This window comes from Rhinoderma darwinii, chromosome 13, assembly GCF_050947455.1.
Source record: "Rhinoderma darwinii isolate aRhiDar2 chromosome 13, aRhiDar2.hap1, whole genome shotgun sequence".
Classification (NCBI taxonomy): Eukaryota; Metazoa; Chordata; class Amphibia; order Anura; family Rhinodermatidae; genus Rhinoderma; species Rhinoderma darwinii.
The window spans coordinates 33,194,772-33,214,771 of NC_134699.1; the positions used below are offsets into that span (position 1 = coordinate 33,194,772).

Sequence of the window (20,000 nt, forward strand, 5' to 3'; positions counted from 1 at the left end):
AGAGATCAGCCTTTGTCTAAAGAATCACTAAGTGATGCAGATTCTCAGAGTGGGATTGGTTGTGCTTTTAGACAACCGCAAAATAGGGGGATCCACTGAAGGAAAGATAGTCCATTTAGAAACCAAGTCCTGCTGGAACGGAAACCATGTATTCATATGTTTAAATTGGCTAAGCACCGGTCAGGGTGTTTTTATTCAGTGGGTAGTTTGGGAATAATAGCCCCTGGTGCCATGGACCGTGTAGGGCTCTTCTATCTGAGATGTGGTAGTGGAGTGAAAAACATTGATCCTGTCAGAAAGCAGACTCTCCAGTACTGGTCTTAACCGTGGAACCTTCGGAAGAACATGAGGAGTGGGACCTTTACTTTGCGCTTCGGAGTCTTTTATGTGACCTACCACAGGCAGCAGAGGCTAAAGGGGCTTTACTCGTGCCACTATTTGGGGCAGCAAGTGTTGTAAAGACTCAACCATATAGTGTGGGAGAGTTGGAAATGTCCCCAGGGACGGTCAGGTCCTGCCCAGTCAGGGGGTGCTACATCCCTGAGGGGGGGCAACCTGGAAGGTGCTGGATTGCAGGCACTGTGGGCAAAAAAGTTCAAACTGGCCACAGATTAAATTCTTTTTACAGTCGCCACAAGCGTTATACACAACCAGGCACCCTTAGTGTACAACGAACACACACAGCGTAAACCCTGCCGATTTTCCGTAACGGATCCATTGCGGAAAATCCGCAGTGTATTACAGTAGCAGCAGAGTGGATACTTCAACAAATCTTATTCCCACACAGCTGAAAAAAGCCGCCGAAAAACGCACATAAATTGCTGCGGTGCGGTTTCCTCAATCGGAGCATGTCAAGTAAAAAAAAAAGGTTTCTTTAAAATTTGTTTCGCGTCACTAAATTCATACTTACCCATAATACTTATTTTGTCATCAATTGAGCAGTGTGAGGGCTGTTTTTTTTTTTTTATGGGGAAAGCTTTAGTTTTGGGTACATATAACATTTTGACCGCTTTTTATTCCAGATTTTAGGAAGATAAGGTGATCAAAAGACAGCGAACCCCCTCAAGCATTCACCCTGTAGGTTAGCGTTATATTGTAATAAATCGGACTTTGTTTTAGATGTGGAGATGTCAATTATGTTTATCTTTTACATTACTTGAAAAGGATGGGATGTTTTTTTTGCTTTTTTTACTTTTAATCATTTTTTTAGTCCTATAGTCCTAAAAACCTTGAATAATTTTTACAATTGTTTTGTCCTATTAGGGGGACAAACATGCGATTGTGTGTTGTGTGCATTTAGCGTCCTCCTATTAAACCTTAATAAGATCTCAATAGGAGGACCAAAATGGCAGACCTGGGGACCTTCATTAGTCCCACAGGCTGCCATGACAACTTCAGCACCCCGCAATCGCGTGTAAAGGTTTAGGTGGAGCGTCACTATTGACCGCGACATCTAAGAGGTTAAATGGACGGGATCGTAATTCTCTCTAATCCCATTCAGTTAATGCGATGTGTCAGCTATTCTGTACAGCATACACCCACAACATGTGGAGCAGGTTCAGCCGTGAGCCCATTCCGCACACCCTCACCCGACTCTGACCTAAATGTACATCAAATGTTGGACGGGGTTAAGGAGAAACACCCACAAATACACGTTCACTACGATTTAATAGGGAAGTTCTTACCAGATGGTCACTAGTGCTGACTGCATATTTAAGAGCAAACAATTGCACTCGTTCCACATAGACGTTGTTATAAAAGGTTATCAGGTCTCCTCTTTCTTGTTCGCCAGCACCCGCAGCCTGTTTTGGGTAGGAGAGCGAGTCATTGGAATCTGTGAATAGGGATAATACAAAATAAAGACGACTGTTTCTTGGAGATACAACATACAAATGTATATTACAAAGTAAAACATTTTTCTGGGTTAAATTTTACCTCGGAACAGCTGGAGAGCCCTAGGTTGGGGACCGCTCATCACGTAAAGATTATGCTGGTGAACCAGTCTACAAAGCAGCATATATTACGTGCGGATTTAGTTGCCGATACAGCAGTGGATTTCACTCATTGCAATGAACGTGGTAAAAACGTGCGGCATCTCTGCCACAGATGGGGCATGCTGCGGATTTTCAAGTCTGCAGCAGGTCTAGAAATTGCTGCATATGGTTTACAATGTAAGTAATTAGGGTTTGTTAAAACACCAATCACCTTCATTGTACTGTACTTTGTTGCAGAATTTCAGTGTGGATTCCGCAACAAATACGTGGCGTGTTAACCTGGCCTAAAAGGGTCAGAAAGTTTAAAATGTAGACAATTGGAAAACTACATGAGGAATGTGGAGACCAAGGCTATTAGTTCTAAAACAGCCAGATGAGGCTTGATCCATGGACATCTTTTCTTACCACAATCAACCATTTCCACATCTTGGCTGGATCCAGTGTCACTTTGCTGTACGTCAGGCAGTTTTTTCAGTAAGACATGCCTATACACCTAACAAAACAAAAATAAAAGTATGTAACGCTGGCATAAAACAGTCAAAAAAGACAAGACCATGTCACATCCGATTTAACTTACATGTCTTTGTGCTTGGGGCTGATTTCTATAACATTTCATGATGTCTTGAAAAAGCTGCTCTTCCTTTGTTACCTGTGGAATAGAATTACAGAAGCCCTGTAGATTACAAAATGATGCCGTTTATTGTATTGACCCGTTTCTTTTAACTATGGTAATTGAGGATTTAATTTTTTTTGTATGGGTGAAGAAGTGGTGCATGACTAAATTACATACAGGTTCTTTCGTCAGGTGTGAAATAAAGTTAACATGTTTTAAAGTACAACTCTGGACAGGAACTGAAAATTCCGCAAATATTGATCTACATCCCCCCCCCCAAAGTTTCACTTACCTGAAATGCACCATTCTAGAGATCCCCTAATGTCCTTTTCTAGGATGCAGCAGGCCATGCCAAACGCGCAGGAAAGCTTTCCTATAATGACTGCCAGGTGGCTTAAAATAGTCTTGTTGCCTAGAAGAGAACAGTGTCGAATCTCTGGAATGGCGTTGTTCAGGTAAAGTTACGTTTAGGGGCACTTAAAAGGTTAACTAATGTTAAGATCTAGGTTTCTTTTCCTGAAGCTACATTCTAAAAAGGTCAGTTGCACGTGAAGAAACTCCTAAAAGCAGAATATACTCTATGGAGGCATCTAGACAGCTTCAAAACAATACAGGCAAAGTCGCACAAAAAAAGTTAAAAGGGAAGGTGTCACGAAAATATATATATATATATTTTTTTTTATATGTTATTACTTTTAGTATGTCATTAAAAGAAATTTTATTTATTTGTGTTTTTGTGTTGTACTTTTTTCTGTTACTTCTCTTTGGGGGCTGCCATTTTTTTTTCCATCTCTGTATGTGTAGATTAACGACACATACAGAGATGGAATACGGCACATACAACCCCATAGAGAATGCGAACAGGAGCCGTTCCATTCAGTATAGCGTAAGCCGTCAGTGTGGGAACGGCGCATGCGCCACTCCCACACAGTCCAAAAGGAAGGTCTTCGGCAGAGCGACATCCGCCGCCATTTTCATGTGGACCGGAAGCCGCGGACGGACAGTAAGATGACGACTTCCGGTCACGGCTTCCGTCCATATGTTCAGGAGCAAGGATTTGCAACGGAGGCAGCAGCATGTAAGTTATGTTTGTGTATGTGATGTATGTGTATGTTCGTGTTATACTGTCTGTATCTAATCCTCCTACACTGTGTATTCGCTCAAAAAATGGCGGCACACAGTGTAGGAGGTTTGAACATTCAACCCCCTCCTTTCTCCTGGCACTAGCCAGAATAAAAGAGGGGGGATTGTTTGAGGACACTTGAGCGAGTGTGTCTTCTCCAATTTTGCAGCATAAAGCAATGAGGTTGCTTTACCACATGCCAATGCTGCAATTTTGGGAACTGCTTCCTCTAGTGACCAGCACATGGAAAGGTTATAAATTAGAATCTAATTTAGAATATTTCCTGACTTGTGAAAAAATTAAAACAATGTGTAATCATTTATATACTAACAGTTTAGAAAAATATATATATATATTTTTCTAGCGACACACTCCCTTTAAGCAAAAATAAAGCCTTATGCAAGGTTTTGCTTGAAAGGAGAACTCTATGTATATTGCAGTAAATTGTGAAGGTTTAAGAAGAACGACAGCCATAATCTGTCCTTGGCTTCAACCGGATTGCAAAAAATTCAGTTGGAGGGGGGGTTCCCACATAGAATAAGTTGCCACAAATGCAGGATTATACAAGTAAAAACATTAACATACCCCTTCTATTTCATGGTCTTCTGTGAAACCACGCCAGTGAAAGAAGCTCTTAAAGCTTTTCATGGCATCATCCACATTCGCGCTTCCATCACTCTAGAAATAAGTACATTAAAGAGAGGCTGTCACGAGGGTACACGCTGCAATAATCATGGAAGTGTGCACCTCCGCGACTAAAAAGCTTCTAACGTCAAAAACATTGGCGGCTGGCTAGAGCTTTAAGCTTTGGACATTTGTATGGAATTGACACCACCATGTAAAGGTGCCATACAAGCGGCTATGCGCAAGTACCAAAGACGTTTGTCAGATTTACAATGGTGCCGTCATTTCCATACTAGTTGCAAACATGTCCAGAGCCTTCAGCTGTAGGTACCAGTTACTGTTCTTAGCGGGAGCATGAGCACCCAAAGTCACGGAGTTGCACGCTGCATGATTATGGTGTCCTGCACCTTTGTGATAGATTCTCTTTAAGGTGCTGCGGAGTTGTGAATTATCACAGTTCTATGACATGAGCACCACCAAACAAACAGAGGAGATGTAAGTATGCAAGATGATCTTAGTTGGTAAAGAGGACAGACCATGTACTAAGCAACTTCTTTGTATCCAGTGTTAAATCAAGGAGTTGCGAATTTATGGAGGAAAGATAAAAGAAGGTGAAAGTATTTGGATGGGGTGACATTAGCCCATGTAATCTCAAACTTACTTGGGACAATCCAAAACCATAGAGGATCTACTGCCAGATAAATCTTGTGTAATGTGTAATTCAAGTATTTGGGGAATTTTTGGCAAATCAAGAGGTCTAAAAAGGATTTTGTTCCCAGTCTGGATTCGGGACCATGATGCAAACCAGCAAGATGAAAAATTCAAACATTGCCTAGCAAGTCTTCTGCCCACTCTAGGACACATTCTTGCCCATCACTATTTGGCGAAAGTTCACTTATTTAAAAAAGGGTTATGCACTTGACAATCCTGGTTAGAAGGATTCCCAGACGATACTTAGATCTCAGGGTCTTCCGCTGCCGAGACTCCCAGCATTCAGCTCTGCTCTATGGTGAACCTGGCAGGAAGCGTTCCACTCCCCTGGAGCGCTACCACAGGGGAAATGGAACATTGCATAGTTTCTATTGATATCAATGAGCTCCCTGTTTAATGCACAGTTGTGCTGGGTCCTCCCGAGGTAGAGACACGCATTACAGAATCTCTTTCATCTGGCTGATAGTTAAGGGTCCAGAATAAAAAGGGCCACCCTCGATTAACTCAGAATTCCCTAAAAGGGAAATTGAAAATGAGAATTCAAAACCAACCAACCCCTTTCACGAGTAAAAGGCAAGAAACGTAGTTGTAGGTATAATGTCATATCAAACATGCAAGTCTTACAGTATTTAAAAAAATAGGATGCAATAATTGAGAATGTACAGTAAAGTTTTACCTTGGCCATAATGTACACTCCACATAGAAGAAGCTGATCAAGGTGTCGATCTTTCATCAAATCCGTGCAGTGAACCAGTGAGTACTCAAACAATGTCCAAATCTTGCGTCTTAAATCATTAGACAAATCAAGCTTAAAACACAAGTCTTTCAGACGAACACTGGCCAAATGGTACACCTATAAATAAAAGTACAATGTGGTATTTGACTTAAATATTTTTTCTATCTTAAAGGGGTTATCCGGGGACCAAAAATTGCATTGCATTAATATTTTTATGTGAGAAGTCACTTAATATACTTTAATTTAAAATTCGGTACTAAATGGTGCAGTTCTAACCCGGTGAATTGCTGCCGGAAGTCCTGTAGCTTTTCTAATATTGAGGACGCGCCAACACGGCCCCACGTGACTGGGGGGGTTGCTTCCTGTGCTGTTCACGTCGGCGTGTTATCAAGCGCATGAGCGCAAGGGGCTGTCACATTGCCTATTGCTGGAGACTCTGAGCAGAACATCAGCCGATGCTCTGGCCGGGGACTCTAGCACTGCAGCCGACATCACTGTCCATATATGAACAGTGACAGGGACGTTGGCAACGGTGCTGGAGTCCCCAGGCAGGGTATCAGCTGATGATCTGCTCGGGAACTCCAATGATGGGAAACCCCTGAAGTCACTGACTGAATGGCGGGAGCAGTGCTTGAGTCCCAAGCAAAGCGGTAGCTGATGCTCTGCTCGTGGACTCCAGCAATAGGCAATGTGACTGCCCCTTGCGCTCATGCGCTTGATAACACGCTGACATATACAGCACAGGACGCAAGCCCTCAGTCACGTGGGGCCGTGTCGACGCGTCATCAATATTCGAAAAGCTACAGGACTTCCGGGAACAATTCACCGGGTTTGAACTGCAAGATTTAGTACCGGATTTTTAATTAAAATAGATTAGTAACGGATTTCTTTTTACAGAATATTAATGAAGTTTTGGTCCTGGATAACCCCTTTAACCAGGAAAAAATAAAAGATAAAAAATAAATGTATATACATTTAAGAAAGAAAGAAAAAACCACACAAACACACACACACACACACAAAAGTGTAAACACCATACCTTTCTGAAGAACAGAGCTAGAGACCCTGTTCTCTTGGGCTTGTTTGATGATGTGGGGCATACATCTTGGGTTCGGAAAACCTGACGTTTAGGGCTGATCAAGGCCTGTGCTGTCAAAGGGACCTGAATGCCATTTTCATTTTGTGACTGTGGATAGATCTTTACTGACTGTGAAGATTGCTGGTAACTTTCATATTGAAGACCTTTAGATAAACGTCATGATCAAAGAGAGAAGTATTAGATTGTAGACAATTAAAATGGCCCAAAATAATGTCTGTCCGGGACACTTAACAATTACCTGTTACATTCACCTTCTGCTCAGACAATATTGCCTTATCTGGTGACACGCACATCTGTTCAATGGGCTGGCACGGAACAATTCTTATTCTGGTAACCTCTGGTGTAGTGTGCAATCTTTCTACTGGCAACTCCTTTGGACCATCATCCCCAAAGAGTCTCCTTTTGGCACTGCCAGCAGTAGGCGAGTTGTAGCGTTCATGAACAGAAAGTGGCGACAGAGGCTGCATATCTGAGGAATGAATTAGAACATGCGTAAACAAAAATGACCATCAACAAGATCAAGATTTCAAATACATACTTTCAATAGATATGGAAAGAATGTAAAAAAATTTTTAGTACTCGCCGTAAAAACATTTGCTCATCCAGTTCATTGGGGGGCAGACTGTGGGTATATGCTGTTGCCACTAGGAGGCTCGATACTAAGGCATAAAAAGTGATAGCTCCCCATACAGGATATACCCTACCTACAGACACAGAGCTAATCCAATCTATCTGTAAGCAGCAAGAGAAGCAGAAACCACTATAAAAGGTAAGAAACTTAAGACTCCACTTTTCGCCTTTGTATCATCGGGGGACAGAGACAATGGGACGTCTTAAAGGAGCCCCCAGGGGCTGGAACAGAAGAAAGGAAATGGTCACCCACTCCACAGATGTCTGCAAGACCTTGCGACCAAGAAGAGCATCTGCAGAAGCAAAAGAGTGCACCTGGTAGAACTTGACAGTGCAAAGAGTGAGCAAAGGCCAGGTAGCCGCCTTGTACACCTTAAGAGCAAAAGCCTGATGGCAAAAAGCCAAGGAAGCGCCAACCATCCTAGTGAAGTGAGCCGTAATCTGAAAGGGGCAGTCCCCTACCCTTCATCCGGTAGGTCTCAAATAGGCAACGGAATTCAGCAGGCAATAGTAGCCTTAGAGGACACCAGACCCTTCTGTGAACCCTCTGATACAACAAACAAGGATTCTGGCCTGCGGAAAGCAGTAAGGGAAACGTAAACTAGCGAGGCGTGGACAAAATCCGGGTTGTGAAGTAAATGCTCTCTCGGATGAACAAAAAGGACAGCAGTACGTGGTCTTTGTTCAGGTGAAAGGAGACCACCATGGGCAAGAAAGAGGGGACCGTATAGAGCAGCACCTTATTCTGGCGAAGAGTTAAGAATGGAGGATCAGAATGAGATCCAGCTAGGGAGTGATGGAAATCCTCCTTACTTTTAGTGAAGACACTATGGGGCTATAGCCATGTCGAATGGGAACGCCACAAACAGGTGTATTTTTAGGAGAGACTGCAAAGCTCTGGCGGGATTGGCACATAGGGACATTAGGGTACACGTCTTCCATCCACATATTAAAGATAAAAATTCCCCCTTGATCCATGGACGCAATGACCGAGCTTTGAGACTCCGTAGAAAAACGACCGGCTCGGACGTTTAGATCCATGTGGCGAACCAACACTTCCTTTCTCAGTATGACAAAGATTGGAGTAGAAAACGGTGCAATCTCTGGTCTGGAGGCACAGGGATGATGACCTTTTGTAGTAGCAGATAAATCTATTGCCTGAAAAAAGGCAGTTACTCTGGAAGGCAACCAAGGAAGCCCAGACTGGATGAAACATTCTATTTTCTATCCCGAGAACAGCACTCCCTAAATCCAGGCGTCCGAGATGTGTGAGCCAGACGTCCCAAGAGTGCAGAAGCCAGCTCCCCACCCGGACCGAACTGAGTAGGGCCGCACCTTCAACCTGAGCTGGTCTTTACTGTACTGGGCTTGGTAGCCTGAGAGCTTGGGCAGCAGGCAGGACGGTGATTGAAGGAAGGCACAAAGGGATTTGCGAACTCACAAAAGGGCTAAAAACTGAAGTGGTAGGACAGACCTTGTTCTGAGGTAAGCAAGAGCTCATTACACCTGTAGCTTCCGAGATGATCTCGTCAAGACGAGTCCAAAAGAGACAGAAACCTGCGAATGAAAGAGCAGTTAAGACCTGTTTGGAAGCGGTGCTTGCGGGCCAGCACTTCAGCCAAGCCATTTTTTTGGATGGCAATGATTGAAGTAGAAGCACAAGTCAACAGGCATCCAGCAAGGCTTTGCACAGAAATTTGTGCTAGACAGATCCACCAGTTCCTCCTGAGAGGCATTTTAAAAAGAACGCCATAGCAGAGAAGTCAGGCCCACTCGGCGGATGCCCTGCTGACCCAAGCGTAAGCAGAAATTGGAGGCGTGGAGGAGCATGGAAAAACCCAATGCGGCAGTCAAGGTCACGGAAAGATGCTGCATCCGCTGTACGTATCGTAGTTGTATTGTCCAGATAAAAGACAAGGGGGGGGGGTCCACCGATGGCAATTTCAACTATTTTGAAGAGAGGTGCTCTGGAAAGGGACACAACATCCCACCAGGAGGTCTGGGAAAACTTCTTGTTGGAATGTTTCTTTCATTGGAGACCACCTCCTCTAACTCTGTCAAGTTGAGGTGATGTGGTTGGGGAGAGGGGTCTGTTTCCTTACTTACCCCTCTGTTTCAGATCAGTGAGCCACACTCAAATGAGGGAGGACATTGGTGGGGAGCAGTAGGAAAGGTATGCCTCTTAAGCTGAGGGGGGGGGGTGACTGAGGAGCTGCGCTATTGTCCCTCGTCTTTATTGGCAGGGGGACACTGTGTGCCCACCAAGAGGGGGAAAGCAGCGTCGCCCATTTACCACCTATAGTGGAAAGAAAATAAAAATGACAAACTCATAAAAGAACGGACAACCTGCTAAATCTGCCTCTTACGGACACTAAATTAAGACTATTAGCTTAGTGTCGGTAGGTCGGGTATATCCAGGTCAGTGTCCACCAATGATACGAACAAGAAATTACATTTACAAAACCACTTTTATGGAATACTTTTTTCAGCTGCCATAAAGCACATATACTCTGCAAACCTTATTCTGACAATGCAGAATGCATGCTTCCAATATGGCTGTTCCCAATAAAACTAAGAGTCATGATGGATTCCCTACTCAAGAAGCAGATAAGTCAAAAAGTAACTACACCTCTTCTGCAAGAGCCCCCAAGATCAGTGCGGACTTCTTTCAAACGAGGATGAACGATTGGTGAAGCTGGCATCATAGGGAGATGCCCTAAACCTGCTTCATTGTCCGTTTCAAAGTTGCTTGGTATTATAACCTGAAAGTGAAAAAGAAACATGACACACTAAGCAAATGTGCAATATGTTAGTTTAGTCTTAGGAGGTCCACATGTGATGTAATGCACAACATGGATTGTAGAATGAGACACCAAAACAAAGATTACGTTCAAAACTAGAACGCATTCATTTACGGTTGGTTTGCTTCCTTTCAGTACAGGTCTGCCACTACTGAGTAACTTGTATGTTCTGACTACTGTATAGTACTGGGTGGAAGACAAAGACTTACTCATGACATTGCCTACAATATGATCACAATACATACTTCCTCACAGGTGGGCACAGTCTCAGATGCCTGAAGTAGCTCCCACAAAACAGAGTTGCTTGTCCAGGCTTGGCTCTCTAAGATCTGTTCTTCGACGCTGTTAAGGTGTTTTACCATGTCTCGCGACAACCCATCCTCTGACCGGATGAACACTTCGATGACCTATGCAATAAAATAATTTTAATGTTGCTCTATATTTTACTTGCCATAACAGTGTTTTTCTTATTCAAAGTTTTATTAAGTTTCAGTACACAAAGTTACAAGACATAGTGGAGGGAAGGCCTCCACACAGTAAATTAACAAACAAACAAACAAGGTCAAAGACCAAAGCAAAAACCCACCAAAACAAAATCAGAAATGTGCATCACATCCCCATTCAAGAACATTATTCAGTATACGTCAGTAGCATGAATGAGTTCATGAGCAAAGCAGCAGAGCATACGTTGAGGCCACTTAATTGAAGCAGAGAAGGAGAGGCACATTACCCTAGACAGGGGAAAAGAACGAATAGAAGAGGCCCCAAGAGAGGGAGGGAAAGGAGGGAAGGGCGAGGGCAAGAGGATCCTGGACTCCTGTTCCGGGGTATTATGAATGCAGCCAACAGAAAATAAGCACCACCGTACAATTCACAGGGGCATAGGCCCACTCAGGTTACGGCCGTGAGGTATGAAGAAGACGAAAGGAACACTATCCATGGCGACCATGTAGACGTATATTTTACCACAGCTGCCGGGGAGTGAGCTACCAAGTGTTCCATGTGCTGTATCACGGCAACCTCCCGAAACCACTCATCTAATGTTGGAGGCATTGCAGTTTTCCACCTGCACGGGATCACTGACTTTGCCGCCTGAAGGAGATGTCTAGCTAGGGAACTTTTATAAACGTGTATTGGCATCGGGAACATAAACAGCGCAGCTTCTGGGGAATCGGGAACAGAAACCCCGGTAACCTCTAGTATTAATTTAAGTACTGCATCCCAAAAACTCCTCAACAAGGGGCAACTCCACCAGACATGTGACATGGAGCCTCCCGCAGCACCACACCGCCAACAACTGTCAGGCACAGATGGAAACCATTTATGCAGAGCCGCCGGGACCCGATACCATCTAGAGACAATTTTGTAACTAGTTTCCTGGGCCCTACTGGCTATAGAGGCTTTTTGAGAAAGGGTGAAACACCTCTTCCACTGAGCTTCTGTAAATGTAGTCTGTAATTCTCTCTCCCAAGCCCCGCAGAAGGAGGGGAGTTGTTGGGATCGCTGTGCAAGTAGTAGTTTGTATAATGTGGAGATGGCGTGGGTAGGGGGTTGGGTGGAGACACAGAGGCGTTCAAAGTCAGTTAACAACCGGTGGAGATGTGCGCGTCGATTAACGGCTCCATAAAAGTGCTTCAACTGGGCGTATTCATACATACGGCGAGGAGAGAGCACGTCATCGGGGCAGATAGAGGTTAAAGGGAGAAGAGAGGAGGCAGATAGAACCTGTGCAAAATACAAGGGGTTGGTGGGTGACCTACCTAGGAAGGAGCGACCAGCCTTACCAGCAGGAAAGGCAGGATTGTCCGTAACCGGAGTTAAGGGACCCAGGGGGTCAACCAGCGTACTTCCAGGCTTTATGTGCCTCAACGCCACAAGGGTATGGTGTACAACAAAGGAGGGTTGGGTCGGTCTATTCCCAGGCAGGGTCCACGGCAGGGTAGATAGGGTACTGGAGCATAGTTGTTGAGCCAAACGAACCCACAGTTTTGATTCTCAGTTGTGAAAAAAATCTAAAACCCGCGCATGTGTTGATGCTAGATAATAGAGCCGACAGTCCGGCAGACCCACCCCACCCGCACCCCTGGAGCGAGTCAGAAGAGCTCGACTCAAACGCGGACGACCAGTCGGCCAAATGAAGGAGCCAAAACACTGCTGAAGCCGCAACCAGTAGGTAGATGGGATAGTGATGGGGATGGTCTGCAGGAGATAAAGTAAACGGGGGAGTAGAGACATTTTAATAATATTAATCCGGCCGAACCAGGAGAATTCAGTCTTATGCCAGGAACTAAGGTCAGTACGAAACTTGGCCAGCAGGGGGATGAAGTTATTTGTAAACAGCTGTGTGAGGTCTCTACTTATACGAGCACCTAAATATGTAATGCCTCTGGAAGGCCACGAGAAAGGGAAGTTACTTTGGAGAAGCGACACTAGCTGGGCAGGGAGAGAAACATTTAACGCTTCAGACTTAGAGAAATTAATCTTGAAATTAGACCAAGTTCCAAAACGGGACAACTCGGACATCAAAGAAGGGAGGGAGACATGAGGGCCATAACAGTGTTTTATGCATTTTTGTAGAATATTTTTTCCCCTTTAAAACGCATATCCAGAGATTTGAATAAAAACTTCAGGGTGCCTAAGGGTGTAAAGCAAAACTGTTTCAAGAGGCCAGCTTTCTGTACCAACATCACAGGTGGGTATGGTTACAAGAGAGAAAGACAGCAAAGCTCTTACATACAGAAGATTCAGGAGCACAGTAACTTTCATTTTTCATCTGCTTCAAAACAGCATTATTTATCCAGTCTCCCGCTGCATGAAGAGGCGCATACCCAGAGGTCACCACCTGGTCTTCTGCACAGGTTTAGGGCTTAGTCTATATTAAACTTCCAGAAAGCAATGTTTTGTGTGTCTACAGAATTAGCTTTAAAGTACTTCATATGTAAGCCCCCTCCCCACCACCGCCGCCTGAATATGCACTCTGTAGAAATGTAGAGCTGTATACTTGCCAATATATACTAAACATGACTGCTGCTAGTTGTTCTATGTTCCACTGTTTAGCTCGCATATTTACACTCACTAACCCTAATTTTTGATGGCAGACTTGCTTCTCCATTCCAATTCTCCCATTGGGAAAGTTCACCAGTAAACGACCTTTCACAGGGACCAATGACCGGACAAACTAGCGTTCATATGAATGCTCCTTCCCTATTATTGCCCTGTGTAAACAGGGCAATGATCAGCTGGCTATCGTTTATGCAGCAGAAATCATCATCATGGTCGGCAGCACATCTCCCTATGTAAGCCGGGAGATGTGCTGCCAACATCATGGTAATGCATTGGGATGAACGATCGTGGTAACAAGCGCTCGTCCCCATACATCGCTCCTTGTGGGAGGACCAAACCAGTGCTGGTGTAAAAGGACCCTTAGTGTGCTTCTTATTTCTTATGTAGATAATATTTGTACTTCATTTCCTTTGCATATATTCCATGCTCTATTCTATCATGGACATTAGTGTAAGATTTGTGGTATAACGGGATTTATTAAAGGACTATTGGTTTTAGAACGCTACCCACTCAGGAATTGCAACCATTTTTCTACACAGCCTCCTCATTTCAGGGGCTCAAAAGTAATTGGACAAATTAGCATTACCATAAATAAAATGTTGTGTTTTTTTGTTTTTTTTAATACTTTGTAGAGAATCCTTTGCAGGCAATGACTGCCTGAAGTCTGGAACCCATGGACATCACCAAACGCTGGGTTTCCTTCTTTGTGATGCTTTGCACGGCCTTTACTGCAGCGTCTTCAGTTGTTGCTTGTTTGTGGGTCTTTCTGCCTTAGGTTTTGTCTTAAGCAAGTGAAATGCAGCTCGATCGGGTTGAGATTGCAAGAATATTCCACCTCTTTGCCTTAAAAAACTCCTGGGTTGCTTACACAATCTGTTTTGGGTCATTGTCCCTCTGTGCTGTGAAGCGACATCCAATCAACCTTGCTGCATTTGGTTGAATCTGAGCAGAAAGTAAATCCCTGAACACTTCAGAATTCATCCGGCTGCTTCTGTCTTCAGTCACATCATCAATAAACACTAGTGATCCAGCGTCTTTGGCAGCCATGCATGCCCATGCCATCACACTGCCTCCACCATGCCATCACACTGCCTCCACCATGTTTTACAGAGGATGTGGTGTGCTTTGGATCATGAGCCGTTACAAGTCTTCTCCATACTTTCTTCCTCCCATCGTTCTGGTCCAGGTTGATCTTAGTTTCATGCTGTTCCAGAACTGGGCGGCTTCTTTAGATGTTTGGCAAAGTCTAATCTGGCCTTTCTATTTTTGAGGCTGATTAATGGTTTGCACCTTGTGGTGAACCCTCTGTATTTGCTCTCATGAAGTCTTCTCTTTATGGTAGACTTAGATACTGATACACCTATTTCCAGGAGAGTGTTCTTCACTTGGGTAGATGTTGTGAAGGGGTTTTTCTTCACCATGGAAAGGATTCTGCGATCATCCACCACTGTTGTCTTCAGTGGACGTCCGGGCCTTTTGGAGTTCACGAGATCAGCAGTGCGCTTTTTTTTTTTTCAGAAATGTACCAAACTGTTGATTTGGCCACTCCTAATGTGATCTTTCTGAAGGATTTTTCCCGCCTAACGATGGTCTGTTTCACTTGCATGGAGAGCTCGTTTGATCCATGTTGTGGGTTCACAGCAACAGCTTCTAAATGTAAATGCGACACCTGGAATCAACTCCAGACATTTTACCTGCTTAATTGTTGATGGATTAACAAGGGAATAGCCCATGCAGCCCATTAAATAGCTTTTGAGATAATTGTCCAATTACCTTTGGTCCCTTGAAAAAGAGGCAAATACATATTAAAAAAGAGATGTAATTCCTAAACCCTTCCTCAAATTAGGATGTGAATACTCTCAAATTAAAGCGGAGAGTCTGCACTTTAAGCCCATATAGATTACATAACTGTATATTTGAATTAAAATGCTAAAACTTGTGTCACTGTCCAAATAATTCTGGACCTAACTATTTTATACACAGACACACACGTTTTGCATGTTTTTGTAATTTAAATTTTCCATACTTTTTTTGTAAGCATGTTTGTTTTTATATTAAAGCTTTATAGGTGGCACTTGTATGCTCTAAAGAAACCATAGGCTTCCCTTACAGTGTGTTAACACTGACTGTAGGAGAACAGTGCATGCACTGGTATATCTGTGGATAGAGTTCTGAGTGCTAAGTCTTAGGCCTAATCCAGTTTTTTGAGGCAGGTTTTGAACCGCCAGCTTTTTGGTTTTTTTCCACGTTATTCACAGCGTTTCGTGCCTGTGGCCATGGAATTTAATGTAAGGACCGTAAGCAAAAAGCACCGCAGACGAAATTTAAAAATAAAAATAACTCAGAAACTAGCTCCCCAGGTTCTTTTCTGCCTACCATTGATTTCAATGGGAGGTCTGAGGCAGAAACTGATGGAAGTAAGATCATGCCGCTTTTTTTCTCCCCGCAGGTGGCAAGACACTCATGCTGGGTATTCCAGAGCAGGTACTGCATTATAAAGATCACTTTATTCATAGTGATCAGTTATTCATTTTACACCGTGATTAAACCTTAAACCTACCTTATAGAAATAGAAAGGACTCAGATTGAGAATGTCAATGGTCCATGGAAATTTTCGGGGAGAACTGTAAGCAAACAGCACAATTTCAAGACAACATGTCAGCAGTGACTGGTGAAATATATCTTGCTCCAGTAGTGCCTACAAAAATAAAAACACACCTGTTAAATTACAAGCAATCCAAAACATTTTTCCTAATTCAGCACAGAAAATAAATAAAAAAAAAAAAAAAAGGTCTTACTGACGAACTCAGATTAAATAATATATAAGTAGCAGGACAAGGTGCTGTAAAACTTAGAGGCTCTGTCACCAGATTATAAGTGCCCTATCTCCTACATAATGCGATCGGCGCTGTAATGTAGATAACAGTGGTTTTTATTTTGAAAAACGATCATTTTTTAAAAAGTTATGAGCAATTTTAGATTTATGATAATTAGTTTAATAGACAACTGTTTTTACTTTTTACCAACTGGGCGTTGTACAGAGGGGTGTATGACGCTGACCAATCAGTGTCATACACTTCTCATTGTTCCAGTGTGATTGTGCAGTGAAAGAAGCTGGGCTGGAACAATGAGAAGTGTATGACGCTGAATGGTCACTGATTGGTCAGCGTCATACACTCCTCTGTACAACGCCCAGTTGGTAAAAAGTAAAAACACGCCCAGTTGTCTATTAAGAAACTAATTAGCAAAAATCTAAAATTGCTCATAAATGATCGTTTTTCAAAATAAAAACCACTGCTGTTATCTACATTACAGCACCGATCACTTTAAGTAGGAGATGGGGCACTTATAATGTGGTGACAGAGCCTCTTTAAACGCCTACTAGACAACTTCAGTCTCTCCATACAGCCTGGCAATAATGTTCCATAGACATCAATAAGAAATAATAAAATAAATAAGAATCAAAGTTTAGGTGTATTGGTTCCTGGGATTGGTCCAGCTCTAAAGCATGCCATTTAATAAAGGCAGCAGTCCTGTGCCCTACATACACGAAAAAACAAGACACTATGCTTCATTGAACAAGACGGATGTGCAGCTATAGCGAAATAAAATGCAAAAGGAATTGTCAGAAATGCTGTGAACACCCGCCTTTAAAGCTTATACTGTATTATAAAAAGCCTTGCAACGTCTTTCAATCATGCTTTTGGATCATGCATGCGATAGTATCCAGGAGGCTTTCATTAAGAAGGGTTGTCTCATCAAGGATCAGCCCTTTAAGAGTGCATCCTCTGGGTGATCAGCTGACCGTCCTGGGTACCACCCCTGGCAAACAGCTGATTTTGCCAGGGGAAGCAATGGCCAACCAGTCATTTGCTGTGCAGCTACATGTTGGATCTCCAGACTAATGATCGTCCTTTTAATAATAGGACAGCTTCAGTCTGATAAAGAGCTCAGGGGAGGACCCCGCTCTATGTCGTCTATATGCCCTAACAGGCAAATGAACAAGGGTTTTCTTCAGGAGACAACCCCTTTAAGCTAGAATCACGTATCCTAATGGGTGACCCATATGCAAGAGGGTTATTTTCAAGTGTCAACTGCAGTTAAAATTGGTTCATACAAATCTGTAAACTAGCAAGGAGCCAAGTATGACCTCAAATGACCCTCTTCCCGTCAAATGTGAAAACATTTCAAGCCTATGTTAAAGCATTATAGCCCAAAAAGGACAAGTTGTTGCTCTTCTTACAGTCAAGTCTTTTCCATGACGTCTCTTCACTTCTTGAACAACAATTGATTCTAAAACCTTATAGTATAGAATCTCTGCCAGTTTCCAACGATTAATAGCAAAGTCTGACAAAGGAAGAGATAGAGACGTTATTCATATATAATAAGGGCTCCATTTTGCAACATTTACACCACATTGGGGGACCCTCTAGGAAAAACTTTTTTTTTTTATATACAAATGCAATAAATATTTTATATGTACCCCAGAATACCAATAAAAATTACAACTCATGCTGTATCTAAAAAAGAAGCTATCTTATAGCTACATTGACAAAAAAAAAAAAAAAAAAAAAAAAAGAAGAAGTGGGGGATTTCCCCCCCCCCCCCCAACTCATTGAGGAGGAGGGGGAGGTTAACATGGCAACACAGCACCCCTAGTCTAATGAGCTGGTTTAAAAAGTAGTAGGATAAAGCAAGCCTGCATGGCACAGCAACTGAAGACAAAACGTAACCTGGCCCTGGGAGAAAACTGAAATCAGAACTTTTAGGGAACCCAATCCGAGGCTCTATGTGGCCATGGAATATGCGCAAGATGATTGACGAGATAGGCATAACAAAAGGTCACTCTTATGAATTTAAACAGGAGGGAGGCTATCTGCCTTGACTTGCTTGAGTAGAGAAACTTGAGCACTTAACATGAAATCATGAGAGCGGCCATGAAAACAGTGACCTTGTAGTTCAGATGGAACGCAGTAGAAGTTCCACATTGTCCATCCCTTTTGCCATTTCTTGAGAAAAACCTCCAGGTGCAGCCTCCCAAAATAGAAAATACTCTGCCCAATTGTGCATTCCTGGTATATGGCTGGCATGTGATCCTCATCCAGTGCAGAATCGATGAGGACCCCCGCATTGCAGTGTGGTTATAAATGCCTCCCTAGTGTTTCAGAAAGGCAACTGCCATTGGATTGTTGGTCTAAATCCTGACTGGAGGGCCCTGAAGGAAGGGAGGTCTAATGATGTACAGCTAAGAAAAAACAGCCCTTATCTCCAGGAAGGACAACTCTTCCATCCACAGGGCTTGAACAGAACTCCTCCAGCCTGAGGCTGAAGTCTATAGAGATAACCAGCCACTTGAGGCGCAGGAAGGACTGTCCTTGTAGAATCACACGAGACTATTCTCCCCAAAGAAGATCTGTGCAAATCCACAGAAGCAAAATAACCCTTTTGTCCAGAGAAGCAGGGGATTTGTTCCAAAGTGAAAGTATCGCCCATAGTACAGGGCAGAATTGAAATTGCACATGATAGGCCATCTTACCCAACACCCTCATACAGCAGTGAAAGGAACAGGGACCATTCCTGTGAAGAATCGCTACACCTGATTGGATGGACCCGATCGTTAATAGAATCCGCAAACATTTCATTTTCTGGGAAGGAGATAGGGAGAACCACTGTTGGTGGACAATCTAACCAGATCTCTGCAAGGTGTCCAGCAAGATTCAAAGGCTGGAAAAGCTGTCTTGTCTGAAAGGTAATTGGGCACAATGCTAATGTACGCTTGAATACCCTATGACTGCAGCTTACCCAACGAGCTAAAACCGGACCTGGAAATGTAAAAAAAAACGGTGTTAAAATAAGCTATAAAATGAAGCGCTGCGGGAACATGCCTTGCTAGGAGCACACCAGTCTAGGAGCCGTCCATTACTTCCACAAGGTTAGGACAAGGATCTGAAAAGAGCATTACAACGTCTCCTGGCACGGAGAAGCACCGTAAGAGCAGTAATGAACTTGGTAAAGACTCGGAAGGCAGTGGCAAACTCAAAAGGGGAGGATGACAAACTGTAAATGCAGAGAACCTACAGCATTATCTCTAGAAACGCTGGTGGTACCTGACAATGGAACATGAAGGCAAACGTCGCACATGATGGAGGACGGGAACTCAGCTTGTTACATCCACCGCAAGGATTCCATACGGAATCTAAATGCACACAAAACTATTTCATTTCTTTGGGTGCCAGACAGCCTTCAGGAACAGTCCTTCATTGGCACTATTAAAGAGATTTGAATAGAATCCCTGGAAGCATTCTGATTCTGGAACACCGACTTGAAGTAAAGGAAAGCGAATAGCTTGGAAAAAAGTGGATGAGCCAGGTGGTGAAGGAAAGAACAGTTCTGATGGTAGGGGCAAGAATGCTATCTTATACTCTGATAGCCCCAGCTCGGTGTCATCCACATGCGCACGCCAAACATCCTGAAAGCAAAGAAGAAATCCCTCCCATACGAGGGGGAAGACCTTTATGCCAAAGTGAACATAGCAGAGACTGGTTTTCTGGTTTGAGAGTGAGGCTGCCAAGAGTATTCTAATTTGAGAGACTGTCTCCTACCATC

The 20,000-nt window shown here is 43.4% G+C and overlaps 1 protein-coding gene across 4 annotated transcripts in view; it reads right to left on the reverse strand.

Annotated features, from left to right (window-relative positions):
• Nucleotides 1-20,000, reverse strand: part of RBL1 (RB transcriptional corepressor like 1) — a 41,451-nt gene that overhangs the window by 5,676 nt on the left and 15,775 nt on the right. For 2 of the 4 annotated variants that reach the window (XM_075846464.1, XM_075846463.1), the window contains exons 11-21: nt 17,638-17,741; nt 15,955-16,092; nt 10,577-10,738; nt 10,160-10,292; nt 7,139-7,369; nt 6,841-7,043; nt 5,742-5,918; nt 4,316-4,408; nt 2,572-2,643; nt 2,400-2,487; nt 1,686-1,834 (exon numbers count right to left, since the gene is read on the reverse strand). In XM_075846464.1, the coding sequence (XP_075702579.1) occupies nt 1,686-1,834; nt 2,400-2,487; nt 2,572-2,643; nt 4,316-4,408; nt 5,742-5,918; nt 6,841-7,043; nt 7,139-7,369; nt 10,160-10,292; nt 10,577-10,738; nt 15,955-16,092; nt 17,638-17,741 (1,550 nt within the window). Of the gene's footprint in view, nt 1-1,685; nt 1,835-2,399; nt 2,488-2,571; nt 2,644-2,907; nt 3,020-4,315; nt 4,409-5,741; nt 5,919-6,840; nt 7,044-7,138; nt 7,370-10,159; nt 10,293-10,576; nt 10,739-15,954; nt 16,093-17,637; nt 17,742-20,000 lie in introns of those variants that run through there. The other 2 variants (XM_075846465.1, XM_075846466.1) reach the window with 2 other exon arrangements.